This window comes from Dermochelys coriacea, chromosome 12, assembly GCF_009764565.3.
Source record: "Dermochelys coriacea isolate rDerCor1 chromosome 12, rDerCor1.pri.v4, whole genome shotgun sequence".
Classification (NCBI taxonomy): Eukaryota; Metazoa; Chordata; order Testudines; family Dermochelyidae; genus Dermochelys; species Dermochelys coriacea.
Genome location: NC_050079.1, coordinates 9,389,769 through 9,416,503, shown reverse-complemented (window position 1 = coordinate 9,416,503; position 26,735 = coordinate 9,389,769). Strand labels below are relative to the sequence as shown.

Below are 26,735 nucleotides of genomic sequence, written 5' to 3'. Positions count from 1 at the left end.
TCACAGATTATTAATGGAGTATCCACTTGAAAATTGGATCAAAATCTTTCATACTTTGTACAGGAAAGCAAGCAAACATTTTTATTTGAACTTTATTGCTGCTCTGTCATAGCAATACAGAACACACACAAACAAAAAATTAGCTAAAAAGGCTTAAATGTCTTCTACCTTTTTCCCAGTTTTGAAAAGTAACCTTACACATTTTTCAACATAACACCTGCAATGACAAGATTGGAAAACCAACACAAGATAGTCCACTATAGAGAGATTTATAGTTCATCTAAAATCTGAGATTGTCTTTATAATACAACATGATTTGGGATCCCCTTCAACTCTTCCAGTGCCCAATCCTGCAAAACACCAGGCTATCTAAATTCCCATTCATATTATTAGGATTTCCATACAGAAGCCAGTCAATTTCATGCAGGATCAGCACACTGCCCACTCTCATTCAGTTACATGAGAAACTCAGATTTAACTAGCTGAACTAAACTTGACAAAAATCAGTTATGTCCTGCTTAGCTTTTGCTTTGGGCCCAGTAGTACAAAGAGAGGGGCAGGATCCAGACTTTTCTGGTAACTATGATACGTATATTGTTTGTGATGAAAACATACTAGCAAACTTTGTTTTTTCTAAAAGAGTTCTTCCAATGCTGAAAATTAGGTTAGTGCAGTAATTTAGCACATTGGTTATTTCCTAGATGATATTCCTAATATATTCTGTGGGATATGGCATCCTGACGTAGAGCACTGTTGAGAATCTGCATTCCCCAAACCCAGAGCCATTCTGGTATGTACTGTACAAGCAGAAACTACAAAAGGAAAAAGGGAAAGAAAGGTTAAAGGATCTGTTCTAAGTAAACTTGCAGTTTTTCAAACTACCATGGAAATTCCACTCCTTTTCTGATCAAGAATTATTAATTTACATTACATAGAACAAAAATACAGTATATGACAATTAAAATTAAAAAACAAATGCTGTAACTAAATATAATGTTATGCACCTTAGAACCACCTTAGTCATACAGGTGTAAGATCAGGTTCTGCAAATATATCTTTATGAATAAACAACTAACTCCATTTCTCTCTTTCATTTTTTCCCTAATCTCCACCCCTTACGTCCCTCCTTCTTTCCCACTTCACAAAATGATCCAAATTAGCCAGGAGGTGTCATTAGTGCTCACACCAGTCCCTTTGCAAAGTGAGGTTCTGGGCAGATACTGTGCAATAAAGGAAACTACATTAAAACAGGGACACATTTTCAGGTAGTTGTGGCTAAGGATGTAGATTTTGTAACAATTTTTTTTTAAAACACTACAAATATTTTCAGGAAATTTTAAGTGTAATTCAATGAAAAACAGTTATTGAACTGTGAACAGCATGCAATTAGAACAGACACATTCAAGTTAAAAGAAGCGCAAGATGTTGTGTAAGAACGGCCATAGTGGGTCAGACCAAAGATCCATCTAGCCCAGTAACCTGTCTTCCAACAGTGGCCAATGCCAGGTGCCCCAGAGGGAATGAACAGAGCAGGTAATCATCAAGTGATCCATCCCGTCAACCATTCCCAGCTTCTGGCAAACAGAGGCTAGGGACACCATTCCTGCCCATCCTAGCTAATAGCCATTGATGGACCTATCCTCCATGAACTTATCTAGTGCTTTTTTTGAACCCTGTTATAGTCTTGGCTTTCACAATATCCTCTGGCAAGGAGTTCTGCAGACTGACTGTTTTATGTGAAAAAAAAAAAACAAAAAAAAAACCAACTTCCTTTTGTTTGTTTTAAACCTGCTGCCTATTAATTTCATTTGGTAACCTCTTATGTGTTTTTAATGCAATTTGCTAAAATTTGGGCTGCAAATTAAAAGTAGCAATCAGATTCTCCCTCTCCTCCTAAAGCAAAATATGTAGTCAAGTCATAACTTGATTAAACATGGAAGCGGTCAAGAAATATGGAGCAGTGCCTCCGGTTTAGGTTAGGGTGACCAGATAGCAACAGTGAAAAAACGGGACAGAGGTTGGGGGTAATAGGCACCTGTTTAAGAAAAATCCCCAAAAACTGGACTGTCCCTTTAAAAATGGGATATCTGGTCACCCTAGTTTAGGTTGACTGGTTTGTGCTGCAGATTAGAAAGAAATGTCCAAAATGTTGCACTTGTTTTAGCTTCTCAACTCCCATGAAAATCAATGGAAGCCAAAAGATTAAATTTCCCCCTTTGAAAAGGTAATGAGATTTACTAATGTAAACTAGTTGGATTAATTGTTACCTGAATAGAATGGATCCAGTATCCTGTAGTCCTTCTGGATATCCCAAGGGTGGAAACAGCATGATGTGCATATACTTTAGCTGAAGGCACAAACAAAAACTTGTTTGACAGAATGCGATCACCAAATTGTGTCATGTTTGTGGAGATGAAGAATGGGATTAAACTCTGAATAAAGATTCCTTTTGAAGCATATTCGTAATGTAGTGCTCTACTCAAGTGGTCCAAGTAGGCCTGGTAAGATAAAAGCAGAAAATTAGGATTCCTCAGTTTTGCATGGGGGAGAAGGGGAATAAAGTCTTGGTGTAAAGTATTAAAACTATTATCTTGGAAATTATACTACTATTCTGACAAAAGGGTTATAAAAAAAGAACCCATATTTTGACAAATACTAGAAAAAAAATCCAAAATATGTTTTTATAGCATGACCATGGTCCCCCGTTTTCAGCATCTGTTTGTTTTTTTCAGAAAATTGTAGGAGACCCAGTTAATTAGTTTAAAGGTATATCAACTTTAAAGACACTTACTTCTGGCTAATTTTTGTTGTATTGAAGCCTACTATTGTTGCAAACACTACCTGAATTTACAAGTGAAATATTTTTTCTTTAATACCTCCCCCTCCACCCCCCAGTTTACTTGATGCATTTGCCAGCACTGTGTGTAGTCATTTAGATCCTGCTCCTGCAAACATTATACATGTGCTTAACTTTTCATATGCATGTAGTCTCACTGAAGCTAACAGAAGTACTCGTGTGTAAAATTACACACATGCATGTTTACAGAATTAAGGCCTAAATTTGTGGGTATGGCCCAAATACCTTCCTCAGCTCATTTAACTCCCCCAATGTAAAAACTAACCTTTGGCATCATAAACCTGATAGCGGGGACTATGGAAATCAAGCACAGCACAATAAATAAGTTTGGCAAACTCTTATCATAGTAGGTTTCAGAGTAGCAGCCGTATTAGTCTGTATTCGCAAAAAGAAAAGGAGTACTTGTGGCACCTTAGAGACTAACAAATTTATTAGAGCATAAGCTTTCATGAGCTACAACTCACTTCATCGGATGCATAGTAGTAACATTACTGTAATGTTGTATGCTGCAGTGCTACAATGGTAAATGGTTAGTAAGATGCCTGCGATATCAGTGCAGTGCTGGTAACTCAGTGGCCAGCCAGTACAATCCTGGATTCCCAACTTGCAGATACTTCCTGCATTGCTCCACTGCTGGATAATGACTCATGGGATTCTCTCCCACAATTGCTTATGGGGCGTAGTGGGAAGAAGATAGTCATCTTCCCTTCCCAAACTCACTCTGCTTGTGGGGAGGGGAAACAAACTAAACATTAAAAACAGCCCCGCCCCCAAACTTTAAAAATAAAAATAATTTGCCTGAAGCAGAAACTGAACCTGCCATGTCCATAGCCCCACTAGTGCTTCTCTATCTCCTAGCAGCCTTGGCCCTGATCCTGCAAACACTTAGCCTGTTAGTAGTTCAACTGAAGTTAGTGGGATTACTCACATGCTTAAAGTTAATAAAAAGTGTTACAGGATTGGGGCTTTAGTAAACCTACCCCTTCACGGGATCTTGTATGGAGGAGGCAGGAAGTCTGATACTAGTTCTACTGCTATCACAAAGATTTGGGTCACTTCTAAAACTTCTAGGTACTGTACTATTAATATATGAAATTCCACATCTAGGTAAGTGAGACATTAAGGCATATCCTTTTCTCTAAATATTGCAAAAAAATAGCACTTTACTGTTCTGAAACTAACATTTAATAAAGGATTAATTTAACAACAACAACAAAAAAAACCTACCGGCAAGTAGCTATGCTCAACTTCTTTTAGAGATTTACTAGTTTACTGTAATCCATAGCAAATTACTTGGAACACTTTGCCACACACTTGAAAAATAAGCATTATATGAGAAGAACCTTAAAGCCTCTTATGTTTTAGTTAGGTAGAATATATCTTAAAACATCTGAAATGACCTGGGACTTGCCCTGTGTGGGTGCCTAGAGGGGAGAGGCAAAGAATGAAGTCCAGAGCCTTCCCTCTCTCTTGCATCCCTGTGTAGAAAGAAGGCCCAGTCCTTGTGCTTCAGAAGACTCAGGCTAGCATCATTTGTAACACCAGCCACTCTAAATGGACCAACAGGTAAACCCATTTTTTTGTATAGCATTTACCAAATGGTGCCCTGATCCATGACTGAAATTCTGAAACACTACCACAATACAAATAAATATCCTCATGCCCCTTTGCATGAGCTAGTGAAGCTCTCAATTGGCATGGTAAGATTAAGCACATTCTGCACCCTGGCTTACCTTGGAGGCTGAATACGCTGCCATCTGTGGTGTGGGTTTGCAGCAGGATCCAGAAGAAACATTCACAATCGCACCTCTTTTCCTCTGTACCATTCCTGGCAGCACTATATGCACCATCATGTTAGCAGCAGCAATATTTACATTGACAATTTCCCATAGTTTGTCCTCAGACAACCTGGTAAAATATTCCGGGTAGGAATAAAACACTCCTACATTATTCACCAAAATCCCAATGTCTTGGTCTCTGAGGGCTTCCTTAATGGAAGAGTAAACCTCACGACCTTTGCTGAAATCTGCTACTATAACAGCAGTTTCAACTTTATAGGTTTCGGCTATGTCTTTAGCTACGGCCTCCAGCTTCTCTTTGCTCCGGCTGATTAAGATAATGTTGATGCCACGGCTTGCCAGTTCTTCAGCATAGGCTTTTCCAATACCAGCTGTGCTACCTACAGTAGAAAATAAGATAGTGGTGTGGGGTTTAGAATACAGGACTAGAATACTGAGGAAAGTCTGGTGAAGAGAGTATGTCAGAGGTGCAAATTTTACCCTGAGCCAAATCTGAGTGCGTTGTGTAAGTTGTTATACAAAGAGTATGAACAAGATAGTGGGTACATATCTGTCTGCCATTCTGCTACTCCAAGTCACTTTTCAGCTAGAGGTCTCTGCTCATCTTCTTGGATGTCAATGGCTTCCGAGTCTGATCAGACACACAGAAGCAGCAGAGTGGCTAAGTAAAGAAAAAAGAATGGCAGAATCCAGTAATATTTGCATGGAAAGAGGTGGTGTCAGATTGTAAGAGCACAACTGAAGTCAGTAGGACCCCCTAAGCACTGAGAGAGTGGATCCTCTGTTTAAAAGGGATGAAAAGTGCTGGAGAGTTTAATTGTCAATGCTGTTATTTCAGGGCCAGTATTTACTATGAAAGGTCCAGATTCATCTGAAAAATAGCTCCACAAAATATAGTACATATATCACCAAAGGGTAGATAATTACTAAGCACAAGGAGGGGGAAAGCATCTTTCAAATAAAATACAGATGAAAACAACAGACACACTGTTTTGTTCTCTTACCAGTGACTACAGCCCATCTTCCATACCTCTTGACCAAATCAGCCCTGCTCACCAGCTTGGGAATGAAATGCAGCCTGATCAAGCTGTAAGAATCATATACAAGAGTGAAGCATTTTCTGGCCATATACCAGGCTCCAACTAAAGCCAGTGCCTCCACATAACAGTGGCAAGAACGACCAATCTCCCTGTACAAGAGGTAGAAACTGTCAACTGCAGCCATGGCAATCAGAAATCTAAAAAAGAAAACACAGGTGATACATAGGCGATTATTAAAACCCCTCTGTTTAGCAGAACACAAATATTAAACTGACCATAGCTTTAGAACACACAATAATCTGATTAAAATTCCACCTCATTTCACTCTTTTTGTACTGATGTTTAGTAAAATTTCAAGATGGAAGGAAGTCAGGATACCAACACAGAACCATGCAACTGTCTAACATTTGGAAACTCCACTGTTAGCAGCAGCAGCCTGACTTTCCTTTTCCCATAATGTAAGGAAGTTTATCACCATCTCCCCACAAAATATGATTGCTTCAAATCCACCCTACTTAAAATCCTGATCCATAGTTAATCTTTTCTTCGCTTCTTTATTGCAACTCTTCCCCCGACAGCAGCAAAAATGAAAAAGGTTTAGAAAACCTGACCTATTAGGAAAGGTAAAAAATCTGTGTGTATTTAGTCTTGAGATAAGATGACTAATGAGGGACCTGATAAGAGCCAGTTACAAAAAGAGCATGTTGATCAATTGTTCTCCATGCCTAGTGAAGGTAAGGCACTTAATCTGAAGCAAGGAAGATTTTGGTTAGATATTTGGAAAATCTTTCTAATAAGGGTAGTTAAGCACTGGAAACACCTGCCAGGAGAGGTTGTGGAATCCCCATCGTTGGAAGTTTTTAAGAACAGGTTGGACAAATACCTATCAGTGATAGTCTATGTTTACTTGGTCCTGCCTCAGGACAGAGGGCTAGACTTCATCCCTTCCAGCCCTACATTTCAATGATTCTTGGTGCCTCAAGTCCTATCTCCAAACTGTCACATGAATGATGATTTCACCCATCCTACTGCATGTTCCCACACATGGGCAATACCCTACAACACCTCTAATTCCCTATTACTCCAAGATCAAAACTGCAGTCCTTGTTTTGAAGACACTACATGGCCTTGCACTGGCCTCATGCTCATTTTCTTCATGCCTGCTTCTGCTTATTCACAAAAAGAAAAGGAGTACTTGTGGCACCTTAGAGACTAACAAATTAAATTTGTTAGTCTCTAAGGTGCCACAAGTACTCCTTTTCTTTTTGCGAATACAGACTAACACAGCTGCTACTCTGAAATCTGCTTATTCAGCACTTCTCTCTTCTTTCTGTCCCAGCCCCCCACCAATTTCACCACAGTTGGTGCAAAATCCTTCTGCTTTGCTACTCCAACTACCTAACATTGTTTCCCTTTATCTATCTCCTCCCCACCCCCGCATTTGGCTTTTTACCCGAGATTTGAAAACAAATGGAAAGTTCACTTTCATCCCTCCTATGTATTATTTAAATTTCCTCTCTGCTATTGTTGCAGATTTATCTCTGTAATTGTATTATTTACTCCTCTGAAGCATTTGGGCATGGGAGATATTCAGGCTTGGCAGAATTAAATTTTTATTTTTTTTCTAATTTTGACAGATAATATCAATGTTTATTTTTAAGCTTTTTTCTATTTTTATCAATTTACATTTTCATAGTTTCACAAAATTTGGTGTTCAAAGCTTTTTTTTATTATCTATTTATATTTGCACAGTTGCAGGAAAGCAATTATTTAATAACAGCCTCTAACAAGTTCTCAAGAAGAATTTATCTTACTTTGCTTATCTTTAAATTTCAATTATCTACAGAAATACTGTTTAGTCAGCGCGTGTGGTGAAAACGATACCTACATTTACCAATAAAAATCTAATCTTTCCAAGCCTAAAGATGCTACATACAGCATATAAACATATTGCAACATATTCTACATTTTCCACTCCTACACGTCCTTGTAAAATGTTTTGATATGAACATTGTTCTCTGCTGCTGTGATTGCAACACATAGGAATTGGCAAGAGATTAAGATTAGAAACAGGGAGTTAGAATTCTATAACAGAATAAAGAAGTTTATGCGAACCAGTCCTCTCCATTAATTAAAAGACATGCACAGCTCAGTGTTTGTATAGTTACTTGCTAATTGTGGGATCCTTATATTGTAGCCTGGATTCAGAAAATACTGTGGAAAGTGCAGCCCACATGCAATCTAACAGAATTCATTGCTAGTTTTGTCAATGACTTCAATATGATCATGAAGAAAAGCTATGAGATTAATATAGTTCTACTGGTCAGATACACAGGGTGAACAAAAAAAGCAAGCTTCTGAAAACCTATAGTTACAGTCATAAAGTACAGTATTGCCCGGGGGGGGGGGGGAATTAATAAAAAGGACTGTCTGTCCCAACTAAACTCCAGCTCTGGCCATTCTGTTCTGACCTATCTATCTTTCTCCTATTGTTTCAGTTGAAGATATTCTTCCCTTTCTCTCCTAAATTAATATGCAGTATTCCTAGCTTTGGAATATTAAGTTATATGCCACATACTACTCCCGAAATGACTACATTTTAGTGAAGGGTCTAGTGACCTATGTATTGTCTATAAAGGACATTGCAATTTGCTTCTTTTGGATAAAATATACTAATTGTGAAGTTTAATAGGCATGTGAAAAATCATCACTTTGAGCTAAATGGAACAGCATATTTCTTATTTTACTAGATCAAACTACAGTCCATCTTCTTAGTCTTCAGAAACAAGCAAAAACACATCACAACATAAAGGTTCACATGTTCAAAAGTGCATGCCCAACGTCCAACGTACACACAACTAATTTGGGGATTTGTAAACTCTCCAATGGCTCCAATTGTGCATGTACTCTGGGTTGACTACAAAACACTTGGAAATGTGGGTCAAAATGGTTCTCTCAAATTCTAGTTTGTTGCCCAAAAGAACATAAAGTTCATGCAGTACTAATGTGAAATTTAGTTTTGTGCATGTGAATTGTCACCATATAAAAAGCTGAATTCAGCTACTTGAGTCTTTTCAATAGCCTATTGTTATTTATTCTGCAGCCATTAATTACTCTTTCACTGATAAGTGACCATCAATTTACAATCTAGTCATTTCAAAAACTGATTTTGAAGTCCACCAAACCGCCACCCTCTCTGCATTCAAATGCTGCCTTAAAACTTACCTCAACTGCAACACCTATAAGTGATTCAATTATAATTATTGAAAACAACTTGGTTTTCCCACCCTTTGTACCTATACTTAAACTGAGTTACTCTATGATCTATTTACTTGCATCACTCCACTGCCATAGTATCCAAGTACCTTCTGACTATTTCAGAACAGAAATAATCTCTCTCTTCTCTCTCATCCTGAAGGAGAAATAACGTGGCTAGTTTGCCTGTTAACCCTTGTCCTTCCCCTCCCTACTATTTGTACCCGCACTCACCATATCATATCTATTATAAATTTGTAAGTTCTTCAGGACAGGGACCTTATCTTTTCATTTGTTCTCCAAATCATCCACTGCACTTCTGGCCATTATGAAATAAATGATAATTCTTTGAAGTCATAAAAATCTTGACTGCCTGTAAGAGTCTGAATTTATTTTTTCCAAACTAAGTAAAATATACTTTGCATTCATTGAAATCTGAAAACTGAAATTAACTTCACATTTTTAAGGAGGAATATCTTCTATCAGATGCTGCTGTGAGGGGCTCTAACTGAAAAGAAAAATCATTTTAATTTTAAATTGATTGCACAAAGGCAGTGGCAAAACTAATAAGATAAACTTCCAGTTTTAAGGACCAATCTGTGGTGGTGCTTTCAACAAAATATGTTAAAACAACTTCAGGAATGACTGAAGGATTAGCCCCTTTTGAATAGTATTAAACACGCTGAAGTCTGCATGAGGAACATGAATGTTTTACTGGCATTGAACATCAAACAGAAAAAAAATTTACTCCCTGTTAGGGTTACCACCTTTCCAGGTTTTCCCCAATATAGTCTCTTTTTTGAGGTAGTTGTCCCAAGAAACCTGTAAGGGGGCTTAGCACACATTGGCAGCTGTCCAGTTTTATGGGCTCAGGATCATCCTGGCTGTCCTTTTTTTTTTTTGTACTCAGGAGGTGGCAACCCTTTTTCACTGCAGATTGGAAGGATTAAGGGACTGGGGAAAACAATACCTTGTCTTAAAAAAAAAAAAAAATCTGGTCCTTAACTGACCTAAAAGGGTCCCTTTAATCTAATGCATGAATGAAGCTTTCAGTACCAAAGGCATCTGGTAACCTCATTTTAAGAGAAAAAAAAATTCAAGATCAATAAAATATAAAAACCTCTGTTTATTAACAAAATTCGCCATAAGACTCTACCAAAGCCTGCCCAACCTAATAGCTCTTACACTATGTCCAGAAGGCTGCCAAATGTAGATTCTGGTGAACTGCTGAGAACAGCAGACTATACAAGCGTGCATCTACTGTGAATGCACTGGAAAGTAATCCCAGAACTGACCTGACAGATCTCAACTTCCATGGTGGGACATTTTCATTTCTGCACCGTAAGTGCAGAACACACAGAAGGCTTAGGTCCTTGTCCTGAAGGGGGTACACTCTAATTTAAACAAATACAATACAGTATATAGCACAAGTACACACAGAAGAACCATTGTGGAGGAAATTAATAATGAAAGATTACAAAAATAGGGTTTAAAGCGATGAAGGAAGTTGCTTGGTGTGCAGGAAAGGGGGCTGCATGAGAGATGGTGAAAACCAGGAGTAAGAGGAAACCAAAGGAGAAGTTAGAGAGGATATGGAGGACAAGAGAGGGGAGTTTATGATGAAATATTTGAGATGTATTAAAAATAGTAAATGGTCAAAACTCCTTAATTCTCTTTTTAAAAGTGGGTGGTTCTATCTTTATTTCAATCATTGATATTAACATTGATTTATTTTAACAATTACCTTCTGAGTAACTATATTCAGGATAAACTGCTTCTATTTTAATCTTCATGTTCATAAATTATCCAGCTAGAACAGCTGTCATCAGTCCTTATCTATACAAAAGACACTGTTGCTTATTACTGTGTTTCATGTTATTACTCTACAGAAAACACAGAACCACAGAGTCACTGGGCCAAGGAACTCACAATTTATAGAAACATAAAAATACAAATCAGATAGAAAATACGAGTAACCAGAGGATGGATTCTGCACAGTGCAGGTTTTATGTAAATAATATAAAAGTATAACAGATTTTACATCTACAAATGTGACAGCTAGAAACTCTCACATTCATGGCTTAAAAGGAGTATCACAGAAATGCTGGGGGTCTCATCACTTCCTGGGATTTTATTCGTTCTTCAATATGTTATGACTGGCTCAGCCAAACTTGCCTAAATGCAACTATAATGTTACTGCAGCTTTGAGAGGGCATATGGACGTATTTTTAATCCTTGAGATCAGAAGCAACATATCTTGGGATGCCCTACAGCCATATTAGCTATTAAATGGAGATGAGCCCAGAAAAGTAATGTAGCAGAGTCTAATGTAATGCTCCTCAGTTAGCAAGTGGCAGGATTGCCATGACCAATATAATAAAGAGATTTACTTCCAGCCTGATGCACACAAGATCTATTCCCTGCATACACACACTCTTGTGCCCTATGAGTTCAGTAAAGCACCATCATGTTTTGCATAAGCCAGAAAGCTTCCAGGAAAATATCCTGGGACAGTCAATGCTACACTCTTTGCAAATCAGATAATCTTGCTTCAAAATTGGCCATGTTTCTCCTCCCCCACCACTCCAGTCACAATCTGTAACCCCATGTCTTTTGCTCACAAACTCTTCAGTCCCCACAATTCTCTATTTTATCTTCCAGCCCATTTGCAACCTTGCATGCATATATTATATCCCAAAATTCTGCTTGCTTGGCTGCTTTAAGACGTTGTACAGACACATTTAATGCACTACTGACAAACACCTCCCGAAATTTCTCTTGGCTTCTCTGTATTGTTCTTCCTTGTAGGCTATTGGCTAAGTCAACTCAAGGTCTTTGCTGGCAGCAGCAGATGGACATCTCTGGCAGCACACAGAATGGTAGGGGGCTGCAGGTGGGTAGCACTGGTTGAAGAGGATGCAGGGTCAGAGCAGCTAGGAGATGTGTTGATCCAGCGCATCCTATACCAGCAGGGTTCCTGACATAATTCAGAGCTGCCTTTTCCCAGTGGCAACTGCGAGGGAGCAATACTACCACCTGTTCTCTGTGGTTGAATCACCCCCCAGCTGATCACAGCAGGAATGAATCTGACCATATGCCTACTTTTGGTTCCCTCATCAGTCACTCAATTTACACTGAAATTCACACAGCACTCTCTCTGGAATATTAGTTTCTCTGCTTCTCTCTATTTATTCACTTGTATAAGTCAAGGCCATTTAGGTACAACCCCCCCCCCCCAAAAAAAGTATCCCCCTTTTCACTCTGAATGATTTCCCTTTGCTAACCCTATCTTCTCTTTAGGCCAGTGGTTCTCAAACTTTTATACTGGTGACCCCTTTCACATAGCAAGCCTCTGAGTGCAACCCCCCTTATACATTAAAAACACTTTTTTATATATTTAACACCATTATAAATGCTGGAGGCAAAGCAGGGTTGGGGTGGATGTTGACAGCTCACAACACCCCATGTTATAACCTCACGACTCCCTGAGGGGTCCCAAACCCCAGTTTGAGAACCCCTGCTCTAGGCCATTTTCTCATTTCAATACTTTTCTATTCTACGCTTTTTGACCCTGTCAGTTTCCTACCTTGCAGAATTTTTATCTCTAAATTATTTAAAAACAAATGCCTCCCTTCCAGCTTCCCATTAATAATTCCTTCCAAAAAGAGGCTGATTGCAGGTGGCATAAACATACTCGCTTTATTTTTAATAGGCTTTTTTCTTACCTGATAAGTCCAGACATTACATTAGAACACAAGTCAAGGAACCCATGAATTTTACACACACTGTGAAAAACTTGTCCAAGATTTCTGGTTATACGTTTGAAGGCATTTAAATAATAAACCAAGCAGCAAATCCTCTCCTAAGTTCTGCTCATTGCTTTAATAGTTTCAGCGTGAGAAGCTTCAAGATCAGAGTAAAACCTGGATAGTGGATTCTCATATTGCCTGGCAAGTGTATCAAGAGCATCACTGGCAAACTACAGGTCATAAAGATCCAAAATCCAGGTTTTCAGTTGTTCAGCTTTTAAAGAGGAGCAGCAGGTCTGATATTTCTAAGTCCTGCATATGCTATAAAAAAGGTAAGCTGCAAAATTATGTTTGCAGTGTAATCATTGTGCTATACACTGATATTATTTGGAAAAAAACCAAAAACAAACGAGGAGTACTTGTAGTACCTTAGAGACCAACAAATTTATTTGGGCATAAGCTTCCGTGATGAAGTGGGTTTTAGCCCACGAAAGCTTATGCCCAAATAAATTTGTTAGTCTCTAAGGGGCCAAAAGTACTCCTCGCTCTTTTTGCTGATATAGACTACACGGCTACCACTCTGAAACCTGATATTACTTGAAGATTTTAAGGCTAGGACTCAACCATAGTTCAGTGGGGATTTTCCCCACCTGATTTCTTTTGGGGAATAATAGTATTTATATTACCATTGACGTAGATACCTTAAAAGGACCTGGATATAAAAGGGGTAAGCCCACAACAGAAGCATCGGTCGCAAGGCAACACTGGGGCATATTTATCCCTACTGAAAGCCAGAGTAATTTCAGAGACTTCAATTGAATTATCCTTTTTCCCAGCCACTCTAAATTTGTCCCATTACTTTTTTTGCTATGGAAAACAAAATGCTCACTCCAACGATGGAGATGAAATTTGTGAGCATCATGACAGTAGGGACAAACAGAGAACGATGTTCATTCTTTTTATAGAGAAAAATGAGAATTCAAGAGACAAAAATCCTACTTAAGTCAACTATACATTACAAATATCAAGAGCAGGGGTATAACAAACAATTTTGTTATGGTTCCTAAATATTTTGAGCAGTCAATACACAATGATTATGAATGTTAAGAAATTATCAACAAATAGATCATCATTATTTGTTTAATACTAACAATAAAACAGTGCTCTATGGAAAGAGCAAAGTATTATTATATACCATTTTCATCCATGGGCATGGAAGTAATTTATGAAGTGGGGAAGAGTATCTCAATCCCTGTTTGGCAGATGGGAAAAATGAAGCAGAAAGTCATCTCCTGGGCTTCCAATCCAGTGCTCTACCCACTGGACACTAAGGCTCCAATTCAGTAAAGCACTTATGGATGTGCTTAATTGTATAAAAAAAAAAGCGTGCAAGTCCATCTTTGTCAAGCAAAACACTAACTCATGCTTAGTGCAGCACACAGTATCTGAATTATATAAATACTACATGCAAAGCACAGTCAAGCACTCAAAAGCCAAGAAAAGCCTAATTATTATCACATACACAGGCCTAACTCTGCGAGGCTGAAATTGGTTCCTTATCTGTGCTTCCCAGTTCCCCCATATGCTACATGTGGATTAGGAGGCAGTTGTTAATCACATACTATTAATTCAGAATGATCAATTCCTTATTCAGCACACAAGATGCATGATGCACAGTGAATGAAAAAGAGTTACAGCACTTATTTTTAAACAGCTTATTAAAAACAGAAGCAAAGAGGAAAACAATTGCTTTCAAAGAATTTTAAAAATAATTTTCCCAGTGGGAATTAATATCTACTTATTTTTAAATATTTTAATAAATGAAATATACTGATACATTATTATTTTAATGCATTACTGCATCTTCCCTGTTCAATGAACGCATCCCTGCTTCATTCACTAAGCCATCCAACCTGAATGAGGCAAAGCAATTACCAAGAAGTAGTGACTGTAGAATGCTGTAATATATGTTCTCCTCTCCCCCAGACCTCCTCTCCCCACCTGCGTCCAGAACTATCAAGGTTATAACCTAATTATTCAGGATTGAGTGGGAAAAAGGGGAAAGGGAAGTAACACTCCATGTCAAAAATGACATTACCTGCTTCCAAGTCACTGACAACTTGGAAGAAAATGATTTTGAATGCTTATGGATCAGTGTCCTAACACGGGGGTTCTCAAACTGGGGGTTGGGACCCCTCAGGAGGTCTTAAGGTTATTACAGGGTTCACGAGCTGTCAGCCTCGACCCCAAACACCACTTTGCCTCCAGCATTTATAATGGTGTTAAATATATAAAAAAGTATTTTTAATGTATAAGGGGGTGGAGTTCGCACTCAGAGGCTCTCCATGTGAAAGGGGTCACCAGTACAAAAGTCTGAGAACCCCTGTCGTGACAGATAAAGCACAAGATAGGGTACCAGTTGGTATCTGCCACAAACCACTCAGATTTGAACAGGATGACCAGCTCCTTAGGAACATATAGAAAAAAAGCTGTATGATCATGGGGGACTTCAATCTGAGCAACAGACACTGGAGGTTTCATATGCTGCCAGTACTAAAACATCCTCAGTATTTTAAAATATAGACAACAATTTCCTATCTCAAAAGCATTGCAACCAACATGGGTGAATTCAATATTAGACCTTCTCTTGATAGAAAAAGGAACTGATCACAGAACTAAAATTTTGGGGTAGCTTAGATACAAGTGATCACATTTGTATGTGCAACACAAATAAAGTTCAAATCAGTAATACATATACTTGGTGCTTTACAAGGACTAATTTCATAAAACGAAAACTATTATGAGCCAAATGACATTTAAACAGAAAAATGTGAATAACTGGAAATTGTTCAAGAACATTTTACTGGAGGCCCAAAAAGCCACACAGTCACACAATTGAGAAAGAAGATTATACTGGCTAAAAAACAACTTGGCTTAGAGGGGAAGTAAAGGCAGCTGTAACAAATAAAATATAACAAATTGAAGGGAAGATTGAGAATCAGAAACTAGGAATTGTAGAACATTGATAAGGGAAGCTGAAAGAAACAAGGAACAATCTATGGGCAGAAGAGTTAAGGAAAAGAAGAAGGAGAGGATTTTTTTTTAAGATTAGGAACAAAAAGAATCCTAACAATGGTATCAGTCCATTACTAGATAGAAATGGTAGAGCCTTCAATAATAATGCAGAAAGTTCAATAAATATTTCTGTTCTGTATTTGGGGTAAAAAAACAGAGATAATGTAGTTATCTTATAAGATAAAGAAACACTTTCCATTCTAATAGTAACACAGAAAGATGTTAAACAACAGCTACCGAAGTTAAACATTTTAAAATCAGCAACTCCAGGTAACTTGAATCTAACAGATTTACAAGAGCCGGTCAAGGAGTTTGCTGGACCATGTGTGTTGATTTTCATTAACTCTTGGAATATTGGGGTAATTCCAGAAAACTGATGTGCCAACATTTTAAAAGGGTAAACAAGATGATTCAGGTAACCATAGGCCTGTCAGCCTGATTTTAATCCTGAGGAAAACAACAGAGTGGCTGATACAGGACTCAAACAATAAAGAATGAAAGGAGAGTAATATAATTAAGGCCATTCGTCATGCATTTATGAAAAATAGATCCTGTCAAACTAACTTGATATAATCTGTTTGTTTTTTTAAATGAAATTACTAGTTTGGTTGATAAAGGTAATAGTGTTGCTGCAACATACTTGGACTTCTGTAAGACAGTTGACTTGGTACCACATGACATTTTCATCAAAAGATTAAAACATTAAAAAACTAACCTGATACACATTAAATGGATTAAAAACTGGCTAAAGTACAGGTTTCATAAAGTAGTCGTAAAAGGGGAATATCATTGTGCGGGTGTGTACAGTGATTGATCTTGGGCCTATGCTATTTAATATTTTTATCAATGAGCTGGAAGAAAACAAATAACTGAAAAAAGAAAAGGAGTACTTGTGGCACCTTAGAGACTAACACAAGTACTCCTTTTCTTTTTGCGAATACAGACTAACACGGCTGCTACTCTGAAATAAATCACTGAAAAAGTTTAAAGATAACACAAACATTGGGTGCATGGTAAATAATGAAGAGAACAGGTCACTGATATAGAGCGATCTGGATTGCTGGAAAACTGGTTGAAAAACAGTATACATCATATTAAAATGCAAAGTCATTAATCTAGGAACAAAGAATGTAGCCCATACTTACAGGATCAACTGAACATGAGCTTGCAGTGAGATACTATGGCCAAAAGGGCTGATACAATTCTTGGATGTATGAACAGGACTCAGGGCTGGGGCAGGGGTGAAGGAGGGGGTGAGGGTGTGGGCTCCTGCCAGGAGGCGCTTACCTCAGGCGACTCCCGGTTGACTGCACAGCAGGGCTAAGGCAGGCTCCCTGCCTACCCTGGCTCTGCACTGCTCCCAGAAGCGGCTGACATGTCCCTGTGGCAGCGGCTCCTAGGTGTGGGGGGGAGAGGGTCTCCACACACTGCCCGCGTTCACAGGCACCGCCCCCACAGTTCACATTGGTCACAGTTCCCGGCCAATGGGAGCTGCAGAGTTGGCACACAGGGCAGGGGCAGTGCACAGAGCCCCGAGCCCCCTGTCCCCACCCCTCCCCCCACCTAGGAGCTGCTGCCAGAGGGATGTGCCAGCGCTTTCGGGAGTGGCACGGGGTAGGGGAACATAGGGAGCCTGCCTTAGCCCCACTGCACCCCCAGACTTTTAAGGCCTAAAATCTCCCGGTTTGGCTTCAATAGCCTCTGGGAGATAGGGCCTGATTCCGGGAGACTCCTGGTGAAACCAGGAGGGTTGGAAACCCTAGCAGAGAAAGGTATAACAAGCTCCAACAGCCAGAAGTTGAAACTAGACAAGTCTGAAGATAAGGTGTACATTTTTAACAATTTACCAAGGTCATGGTGGATTCTCCAACACTAGCAACTTTTAAATCAAAGTTGGATGTTTTTCTAAAAGATATACAGTATTCTAGTTCAAACAGGAATTAGTTCAGGAAATCCATGACCTGAGTTAGAAGAGGTCAAGACCAGAAAACCATAGTGTGGTTCCTCCTGGTCTTATTGTCTAGGAAACTCCATCTCCCACCCCCTACTTAGACCCCCTTCGCCTCACCCACACCCTCCTCCAAATATATCCCCTAAGACAGACCCCTTTCCCATTTTCCCAGACCCCCCTTACCCAATCCCATCTCCCTAGACCCTCACTCCCCCCATATCCCACACCCTGTCCAGACCCTATCCTTCCCCTCACCCAGACCCTCCTCCTCCTCCACATATACCCCCCTAAGACAGACCCCCCTTACCCCATCCCATTTCCTTAGACCCTCACTCCCCACATATCCCACACCCTGTGCAGACCCCCCTTCCCCTCACCCAGATCCTCCTCCTCCTCCTCCACATATACCCCCTAAGCCAGACCCCTCTCCCCAGACCCCATCTCATCTCCCTGGACCCTCACCTCCCCACATATCCCACACCCTGTGCAGACCCCCCTTCTCCTCACCCAGGTCCTCCTCCTCCATATATACCCCCTAAGCCAGACCCCTCCTTACCCCATCCTATCTCCTTAGACCCTCACTCCCCACATATCCCACACCCTGTGCAGACCCCCCTTCCCCTCACCCAGACCCTCCTCCTCCACATATACCCCCTAAGCCAGACCCCTTTCCCCAGACCCCATCCCATCTCCTTAGACCCTCACTCCCCACATATCCCACACCCTGTGCAGACCCCCCTTCCCCTCACCCAGACCCTCCTCCTCCACATATACCCCCTAAGCCAGACCCCTTTCCCCAGACCCCATCCCATCTCCTTAGACCCTCACTCCCCACATATCCCACACCCTGTGCAGACCCCCCTTCCCCTCACCCAGACCCTCCTCCTCCTCCTCCTCCACATATACCCCCCTAAGCCAGACCCCATCCCGCCTCCCTGGACCCTCACTCCCCGCATACCCCACACCCTGGCCAGACTTTCCTCCTCCCCTTTCCCTTCAGCCCAGCCCCTGCTGACGCCCCGTACCTGCGCGCGCGGCGGCCGGGGACGGGGCTGTCCTACTTCCAGCTCTCCTCCAGCACCGGCCCCGCCCACTCCCCGCCCACCTGATTCCTGGTTGGTCAGGTCCGGGGGCGGGACGCGCCGTGGCGCGAGCGCGCCGCGCAGGGGCTTCTGGTCCCGCCGTTGAGTCGCCATGGTTACGGGAGACGCGGTTGAGGCGGAGGGAAGCGGGTGAGTCTCCGCTCCGGGTAGAGGGACTGGCCCCGAAATAAGCGAGGGCGGGATCCCGGCCAGAGAGGGGCGTTCATGCGGCTCCCCCATGATCAGTCCCTCACAGGGTGCGTTTGCCCCCCCCCGCGTCATGGGAAAGGGGGGCAGGGTGACACCCCATAAGGGGTGGGAGAGGGTTATGCACCCCCCCACGCAGAGGGGAGGGAATTTGCGTGACCCCCCCCCCCCCCACGGACGGGGTTCATGTGACCCCCCCGGGCGGGGCTCTGTACCCTACACACACAGGGGCATAGTTTGATTTCTATATGGAGGGGGGCAGCTCCAGTCAGGCCCATGGGGTTGTGCGCGTGGGGAGCCAATTCCGTGCCTGGCCCCAGGGGCGCCATTTCAGGTGGGGGAGGGAGGGGTGGCAACTTTAACCATGATTCCAGGGACCACTTAGCCCACTGAAAACTCCACTTTGGTGTTTGAAGATATCAGAGAATTTCTAAGTTAGGCGCACTGTATCGAATTCCTACAAAAAGAAAGAAAATTAAATATTAAAAAAAAATTTAAATTAGACCCACTCAAGTTTAATACTAACCCATCTGCCCTAGAGTTCAGAGTGGGGAAGGAACCTTGACAACACCCAATTCTCTCTCTTCCTCTGTCGCTTCCACCTGATAAATCCCCAGTTTATAGCAAAAAAGTTTTCTTGTTCATTCTTAAATTTCATCCCATTTCTATTACTTGCTTGCTACTAATTCTATTACTTTAGAAGGTCATCCCGATGTTCTTGTAGGATATTCCGGTCCTTCTCCATATTGGCAATACTCCCAACTTTGTGTCATTTGCAAACTTTATTAACACACACCCACTTTTTGTGCTAAGGTCAGTAATAAAAACGCTAAATGAGGAGCTCCACTAGTAACCTCCCTGCATTCTGACAGTTCACCTTTCAGTATGACCTGTTGCAGGTCTCCCCTTTAATCAGTTTCTTATCCACCTTTCAGTTCTCATATTAATCCCCATCATCTCCAGTTTAACTAATAATTTCCCCTGTATAACTGTATCAAATGCCTTATTGACATCCAGGTAGATTAGATCTACTGCATTTCTTTTGTTTAAAAAAAAAAAATCAGTTTTCTCAAAGAAAGATATTAGTAATTTTGTTACTACCTCTTGAAAACAATTGAAACAATTGTAGAAAAATATACAATTACTTTCTGTCATTAGGCAACTTATTTTTTGCATTTCACCAAGCTTGGAAGAGGTCATTTAACTTTAGGAAACGGCCTAACAGCCCTTTCTTATCTTAATCCCCTGTTAATCTGTTTATAAAGAAAATTCTGACTCCCTGCTTCAGGGCGCAAGCTGGGAGCAGTCTCCTCTCTCCTCTGCAGAACTCTTTATATTGCACACTCAGGCTGCCTTGCGCCATCCAAAATCTGTCTATGATGACACCCCCATGTGTGGATGAAAGCTGTTCATTTGATACCCCCATATAGGAAGGAGGGTTTGGTTCTCCCACCCACAGGGTAGGGAATTTGTGTGACACCCCATACGGGAAGCAGGAGGTTAGGTGATACACCCCACAAGGGAGGGAGATGGATGGAACCCCCACAGAGTAGAGGATCTGTGGGGGATACCCCCCCCCCATGAGGCAGGGGCATGTATAAGGTTAGTGTGAGTGAGATTCATATGACACGCCCAGCTGCTATTAGAAATAAATAAGAATATTAATTTCAGGTTCAAAATGACCCAGCAGCCTCTATGAAGGACTCAGACCCATAGTAGTTCACATCTTCTGATACCAGAGAAACATTACAAGCTCAGAGCTGTGTATGGTTTCCAGGCTTCATATTACCACTCATCACCATATCTAAGCATTATAATTCAGCCAAGTTTTGATCAAGAAGTCAAAATGAACCTGGCCTGACATTTGTTATTTAATATTTATGCTGTGGTAATGCGCACTGCCACCATTTTGCTGTGCATTCTGCAGATACAGAGAAAGATATGGACCTGCACCAAAGAGTTTACAATCTAAAATGATAAAAGATAAAGAGTGGGGAAAGGGATCCACATACAAGCAATGGGTTAAATTGTCCCTGGCATTTACTCAGATACACAGAGGAGTAAGATTCCACCCTCTTACTTCCCCATGTGACTGAGTTCCTAGCAAATCAGCTTGTTGCTCTGGCCCTGGAAGTGTGGTGAGGGGAGAGTAGAGGCTGTTTATCCAGTAATCCCTCCAGCAAGTGAGTGGTCAGAGGAAAGTTGGAGAGGGATAGAGAAGAGGGAGGAGCCTTTGGTTATTCCCCAGCCAGAGTAGCCACGCAAGTACATAAGGGGCAGTCAATAACATCCTGAAAAAGGTTGAAGAAACTTACTTCCTCTTAGGGCAAGAGAAGAATTATGTCACTTGGAGACAATTCTTTCCTGTGCTCCTTTTGGGGTGGTACAGTTTAAGCTCTGCCCCCTCTGGGCTGAGCCTAAGGGCTCTATCTAGCATTAAGTGACCAGGGTGCTGACAGGCACACAATTCAATAGTTATGTATTGTATTTATGTTGATAGGCTTGGGAGTTTTGTTTTTTAAATATAACCTTACCATGATCTTGTGTGACTACTGCGTTTGTTTAACTTCGTTTGGTTTAAACCTTTCTTATTTACTCTGTTTTAGTGCTTGCTCTTCTTCATCCTTCTCTCGAAAAAGAGACATCAGGATGGTTTTCAGGAAAGATTTTGAAAATAATGCATTTTTTTTCCACTGTATGTTTTTTCAGTCTTGTTTTAGGTCTCAATTCTGCAATCAGGTCTTTGTGATTTTACCTTCCTGCCCACAAAGTCAGACACAAGTGTCTGCCCACACCAATCCAATTGCAGTACTGGAGTTTTGGTCCTTACTCATGAAATACTCCCATTGAATCCACTGGAAGTTTTGTATGAGTTTAAAAGTAATAGGATTGGCTAATAGGTCATGCCCTAACTTGTCTTCCATCTAAATAGCAGAGCTTAAAATGCGACCACCATATGGAGAGACTGGTCCAGAGAAGGGAATCAAGGAGGAATTTAATGATCAAGATAGGACAGAAAAGTCTCCAAGTGATTGCAGAAATGGAGATATCCAGACAAACAATGAAAATAGTCTTGTAAAAACAGGTAATTTTTGGAAAAGGAAAAGCTACATTAACACTTGACCATAGTGTTTTCTGCTAGTAAGAATTTAGTGATCATGTGGCTACTTAATTTGTGTTTTCTGAAGAAGGTGATATTTTACCAATTGAACTCCATGTCCAGTGCTGCCCTTACTCACATGGATACAACTTGCACTGGGCTATATTCTGCTCTTTTATGCTAGTGTAATTGGGATCAAAATATGATCCAATATGAGCTTGTTCCTGCTCCCACTGAACTCTGAGTTTTGCCCTAACTGAGGCCAGAACTGGAACCTTAATGACCTTCCAGTTTTTACTGTGTAAATAATTTTTATTTGTAATCGGACAGCTTCCATGAACTCCCAACTGGTGTAACCGAAAGCATAATTTAGCTCTGTATATTTAAATATTTGCTGATATTTCATCTTGTTTGTTTCTTTCTCTCTAAATGGCAGAACTACAGGCCCAACCACAAGATGTAGAGCCAGAGCCTGAAGAGAGAATCAAAGATGTGACTGTACAAAGGAAGTCAGAAGAGATTTTGAATGATTACAGCACTGGAGATACCATGATAGCTGTAAAAACAGGTAGTTATACGGAAAAGCTACACTAACAACTAAGGTGCCCTGTAATAATATGGATGTACTATTATTTTAGTTTCTTTACATGCAAGGTTGGCAGTCCTATACTAATACCAAATCACCAGTAAATTAAGAGGATAGCTTTAATATGCAACAATCATATATCATTGCAACAAGAAACTACAAGAGCTCTGATACTAATGCTTCCATTGTTACCATTTATTTTTGGAGTCAGATACTACCGTATCAGAGTTTATCTAGAGGTAAGCAGTAAACAAAATATTGGAATATTCATTGTCTGTGATTAATAGCTACTGCTTCTAAAAAAAGCTGCAATTTTCTTTAAAAAAAGAAAAGTTTTTTGGGACAGACTGCTTTTACTTGAACATTTTCATGGAAATTGACTTTTTAAAAAATAATATTTCTCTTTAGAAAGTAAACAAAGAGAGTGTCACATTCATATGGCAATATTTTTTCTTACATAACAAGATGATACTAAATCTGAAGAGAAAACAGTGTACACTGTATCCAAAACATATCAACAGAATGAGCAGCCGTCAGGTGGTGATCATAAACCAGTGACCAATTCATCCAGTCTCAAGGCAGAAGAAAACAAAGGTTGCCTTCGGTAATTTAATTTAATATTATTAATGAGTGAAACTGTGGTTCCATTGAAGTCAATGGAAGTTTTGCCATTGACTTTTGTAGAGCCAGGATTTCGCTATCTGTGTTTATCTTAAATGATGCAGCAAAATGGTATACAAGATGAACCTGATGCCAATCAAGAAATCAAAAATTGTCCTTTACATTTTACAAAATTCATACTGCTTTTTGATGGCCGTAGTAGCAAATTGCATTTTGAATTCACCATGAAGGGTTATTTAATGGCTTCAGAGACAATTGTGCACACTTAATGGAAGCGTTGTCTGTAGGATTGGACCCTAGGATTGGACCCTTTCTCAGTACCACTGCAGACAATACACTGTTTAGCAACCCGAGTATGAATATTTCTAATGCAGAGAAAAATTTTAACAAAGAAAACATGTAGTAGGTGGCTCAATCGGGTGGGATGTAAATCTTCTCTTTTTCTCTAAGGATTCTGGTTCAAATCTGTTTTGGGTTAGTATAGATTTTTACCATCTGAAGGTTATGCAGTGGCAAATGTGAAATGGGCTAGTTTTCTCAATCCATTTCCCAGTGAACAAATGTGCATGTCACAAAAATCTGCCACTATACCAATTAGTACTAGTTAATCTTGTTGAAAGTTTCAGCAGGCAGACCAATTACTGAATGGACATGATATATGAATTACAGTTGTTAACATGTTGGTAGGAGATAATATGGGGGAACACTGTATTGCTGTTAGAGCTAACATACCTGTTCTGCTGCATTTTTTAAAGTCAAAGGAAAAAATCCAACTGACTTCATCAGGATGTGGATCAGGCTTTAGATATATACAGAATTTCAGTCCCTTGGGTTACTAGCCAACTCCTTTCTGAAGAACTAAATTCTTATGAAAAATCTTGGAAGGGAACATATACTGTATATAATGAGATTATTTTGTTTCCAAAGGAAGTAACATATTTTATTATGAGCCTATACATTGCCTGGAGGTGCCAAGAATTTAATTCAAGGGCTTCAAATAGTGTAGATTCATAGTGAAAAGCAATGAAATGTTACAAATAGATCATGGTGTTTTGTTTTACCTATCATGCATAAAATAGTTAGTATATGCTACTAACACTAAAGAATTATTTAGATGTAGAGACTTTGCTTAATGTTTATAAGACCCTTCAGTTTTTATTGAATCTTCAGTCCTTCTGGGATTATTCCAGCCACGTGATGTTTATAGGGACTTGCATTCTGACAATTACCCATATTTTATATTGCCTCATGAATTCAAGGGACCAGTCAGTTGTGTCAGAACTGTGTTTCTCAGAAATATTAAATTTCAAAGTAATAAGTAAAAATCTAAATACAGTTTAATTTATTAAGGTCCCGATTCTACCAGTTTTTCTCAGCTTTACTGTGTTAGTTTGGGCCTGCCTTCCTGCCAAGAAAATCTTACTATTTTAAGCCCCAATCCTGCAAAAATTTAAGCAATTGAGTAGTCCCATTCAATGTATAAAGTTAAAACACATGCTTAAGTCTTTGCAGGACTGGGGCTTTGAGGTTCAACCTGTGCATTTTTTGTATTAACAAGACTATAGAGCGTTAACACTGAAATATAAATTTTGTAATGTCTAATACTTGTTATAAACTAATCCCAACAAAATTAGATACAAGTTTGTACTGTAGGTAGGGATAAATTACTAAAGTTTTCTTTTAACCTTTTATACATGTTTATTTTAGTAAAATCTAGTCTCCTCAAAGACTAACATATTTTCAGCTTGTTTCAAATATATTTATACATGTTAAATATTTAAGTTTAAAAGCTTACATATTAAAACAGTTCTATTTTTGATAACCAACATGTGTTAGGTGATACACAGATTACTAAAAGAGACATGAGCACTGATCTGCATGTGGGGCGCCATATGGGTTAGATCACTGTGCCCATGCAGAGCCTTATTTACTTCAGTGGGAGATGTACAAGAACACTGGGGTCTGCCTTCCAGTCGTAGGTTCAGGAGCGAAGTAACAAAAAGACAACAAATGGAAACAAGAAATTAAGGGTTGGGTAGAGGAAGAGAAAAAGAAGGTCTAACAAAAAGATCATGTGGTTGCTTAGCTAATTAAATTGATGAGGAAATATTAATAGCCGATGTAATCTTAGTTTGTTTTCCTTTTTAGCAGCATAGAAAATGATAAGCTAAACATCTGCACTCTAAACAAACAGAAATAGAAAGCAGTTCTTAAATAACTACTATATGATTACTCTGAGTAAAGTTCTGAAAGGTTAAAGCAGCTAATGAGTTAAATGTCATTGAAGAAGCAGGTTGTTCAGCTATTTGAAGTCAGGCAGATATTAAAGCTTTCAGAATGTGTTTTATACTTTAAAGGTTTTTTAAGTTGTTCATACTTCCTGTTAATATTTTAGAATGACAAAAAAGCTCCTGCGAGACATCTGCAAACAGCAAAAATTATACATGACCCCATGTTTGAATGACACACTATATTTACATTATAAAGGTAAGCCATACCAAACCAAAAACAAAAAAACCACATTTCAGAATTATTGTTCTAACTAGCAATGTAGCAGGGGATCTGGATACAGTTCATTGAAGGAAGGTTTCCGAATATTGTATTAGAAATATAATTTAATTTGATGGAAAAATTTAATTAGGGGTGGAGCTGAGTCAATAGCAATGTACAAAAGTACTTCTTCCATGATCAGGCCTTAACACTGATGCTGATCTTCCAGCTTCCATTAAGTTGACCGGGAGCAGAGGATGTTCAATGTTGTGCAGAATAAGATTCTAATGACCAAAGCTAGCAGATTCAGTGTCAACTTTGATTAATTTTGTGGCACTTCTGTGTCAGCCGGTTATGTGATTCTTCATTTAAAGACAACAAATTTAAAATTGTTATCAGGAAATACTCTTCTTTACACACTGTTTAGTGAGCTGTGATATTCATCAGCAGAAATCAATTGGGTTTATGGCTTTTGTGGAATTTTGAGTGTAAGTTTATATACATGTATGAAAAAAATCCAGCATATGTAGTAGCTACATGAGGTAGCTAGCTAGGCAAAACATACTAAGGTTATTATGCCTCATGCACAGTTGCCTAGGTGCCTTTTTGGAGTGTTTTCAACATATTTTGAAACATGCCATTATTGGCGGTAAGATACTGAAACTGAGGGAGTACTGATATGTTCTGGTTTGACAGTTTTGATGTTGCTACAGACAACCAGTTAATCTAAATTTGAATCTTACTCTTTCAAATGTACTTTTAACTTCTAAACTGTGACTAACAATATTCATGAAAAACAAGTTACTATAAATCAAGGTGGGATCTAGGTGGCACATTAGAAGTGTGGAGCTAGTGTTTTGATTCAAAGACGGTTTAAAATATTGGTCCTGAATACCTCATGAGCAAAAATGTACCTTATTTCT

General features: G+C 39.7%; 2 protein-coding genes across 5 annotated transcripts in view; one reads left to right on the top strand and one right to left on the bottom strand.

The window, feature by feature from the left end:
- Window positions 1-78: 78 nt before the first annotated feature.
- HSDL1 (hydroxysteroid dehydrogenase like 1) lies at window positions 79-18,871 on the bottom strand. The gene is made up of 5 exons (XM_038368554.2): window positions 18,752-18,871; window positions 5,661-5,893; window positions 4,591-5,036; window positions 2,268-2,498; window positions 79-812 (listed from the first exon to the last, which is right to left on the bottom strand). Exons 2-5 carry the CDS (start codon window positions 5,878-5,880, stop codon window positions 711-713), a joined length of 999 nt encoding a protein of 332 aa, XP_038224482.1. The 5' UTR covers window positions 5,881-5,893; window positions 18,752-18,871; the 3' UTR covers window positions 79-710.
- Window positions 18,861-26,735, top strand: part of DNAAF1 (dynein axonemal assembly factor 1) — a 23,758-nt gene continuing 15,883 nt past the window's right edge. The window contains exons 1-5 of one of the 4 annotated variants that reach the window (XM_038368549.2): window positions 18,861-18,958; window positions 21,951-22,100; window positions 22,552-22,683; window positions 23,167-23,305; window positions 25,718-25,809. In XM_038368549.2, the coding sequence (XP_038224477.1) occupies window positions 21,959-22,100; window positions 22,552-22,683; window positions 23,167-23,305; window positions 25,718-25,809 (505 nt within the window). In that variant the 5' untranslated portion in view covers window positions 18,861-18,958; window positions 21,951-21,958. Of the gene's footprint in view, window positions 18,959-21,947; window positions 22,101-22,551; window positions 22,684-23,166; window positions 23,306-25,717; window positions 25,810-26,735 lie in introns of those variants that run through there. The other 3 variants (XM_038368548.2, XM_043494873.1, XM_043494874.1) reach the window with 3 other exon arrangements.

Bases quoted from the DNA above. Each gene is read 5' to 3' on its own strand.
- HSDL1 (XM_038368554.2), bottom strand. From the start codon at position 5,880: ATGGCTGCAGTTGACAGTTTCTACCTCTTGTACAGGGAGATTGGTCGT. The intron at 5,037-5,660 runs GTAAGAGAACAA...TTTCTACTGTAG, and splicing joins AAGATGGGCTGTAGTCACTG to GTAGCACAGCTGGTATTGGA. The intron at 2,499-4,590 runs GTAAGCCAGGGT...TTATCTTACCAG, and splicing joins CAGCGTATTCAGCCTCCAAG to GCCTACTTGGACCACTTGAG.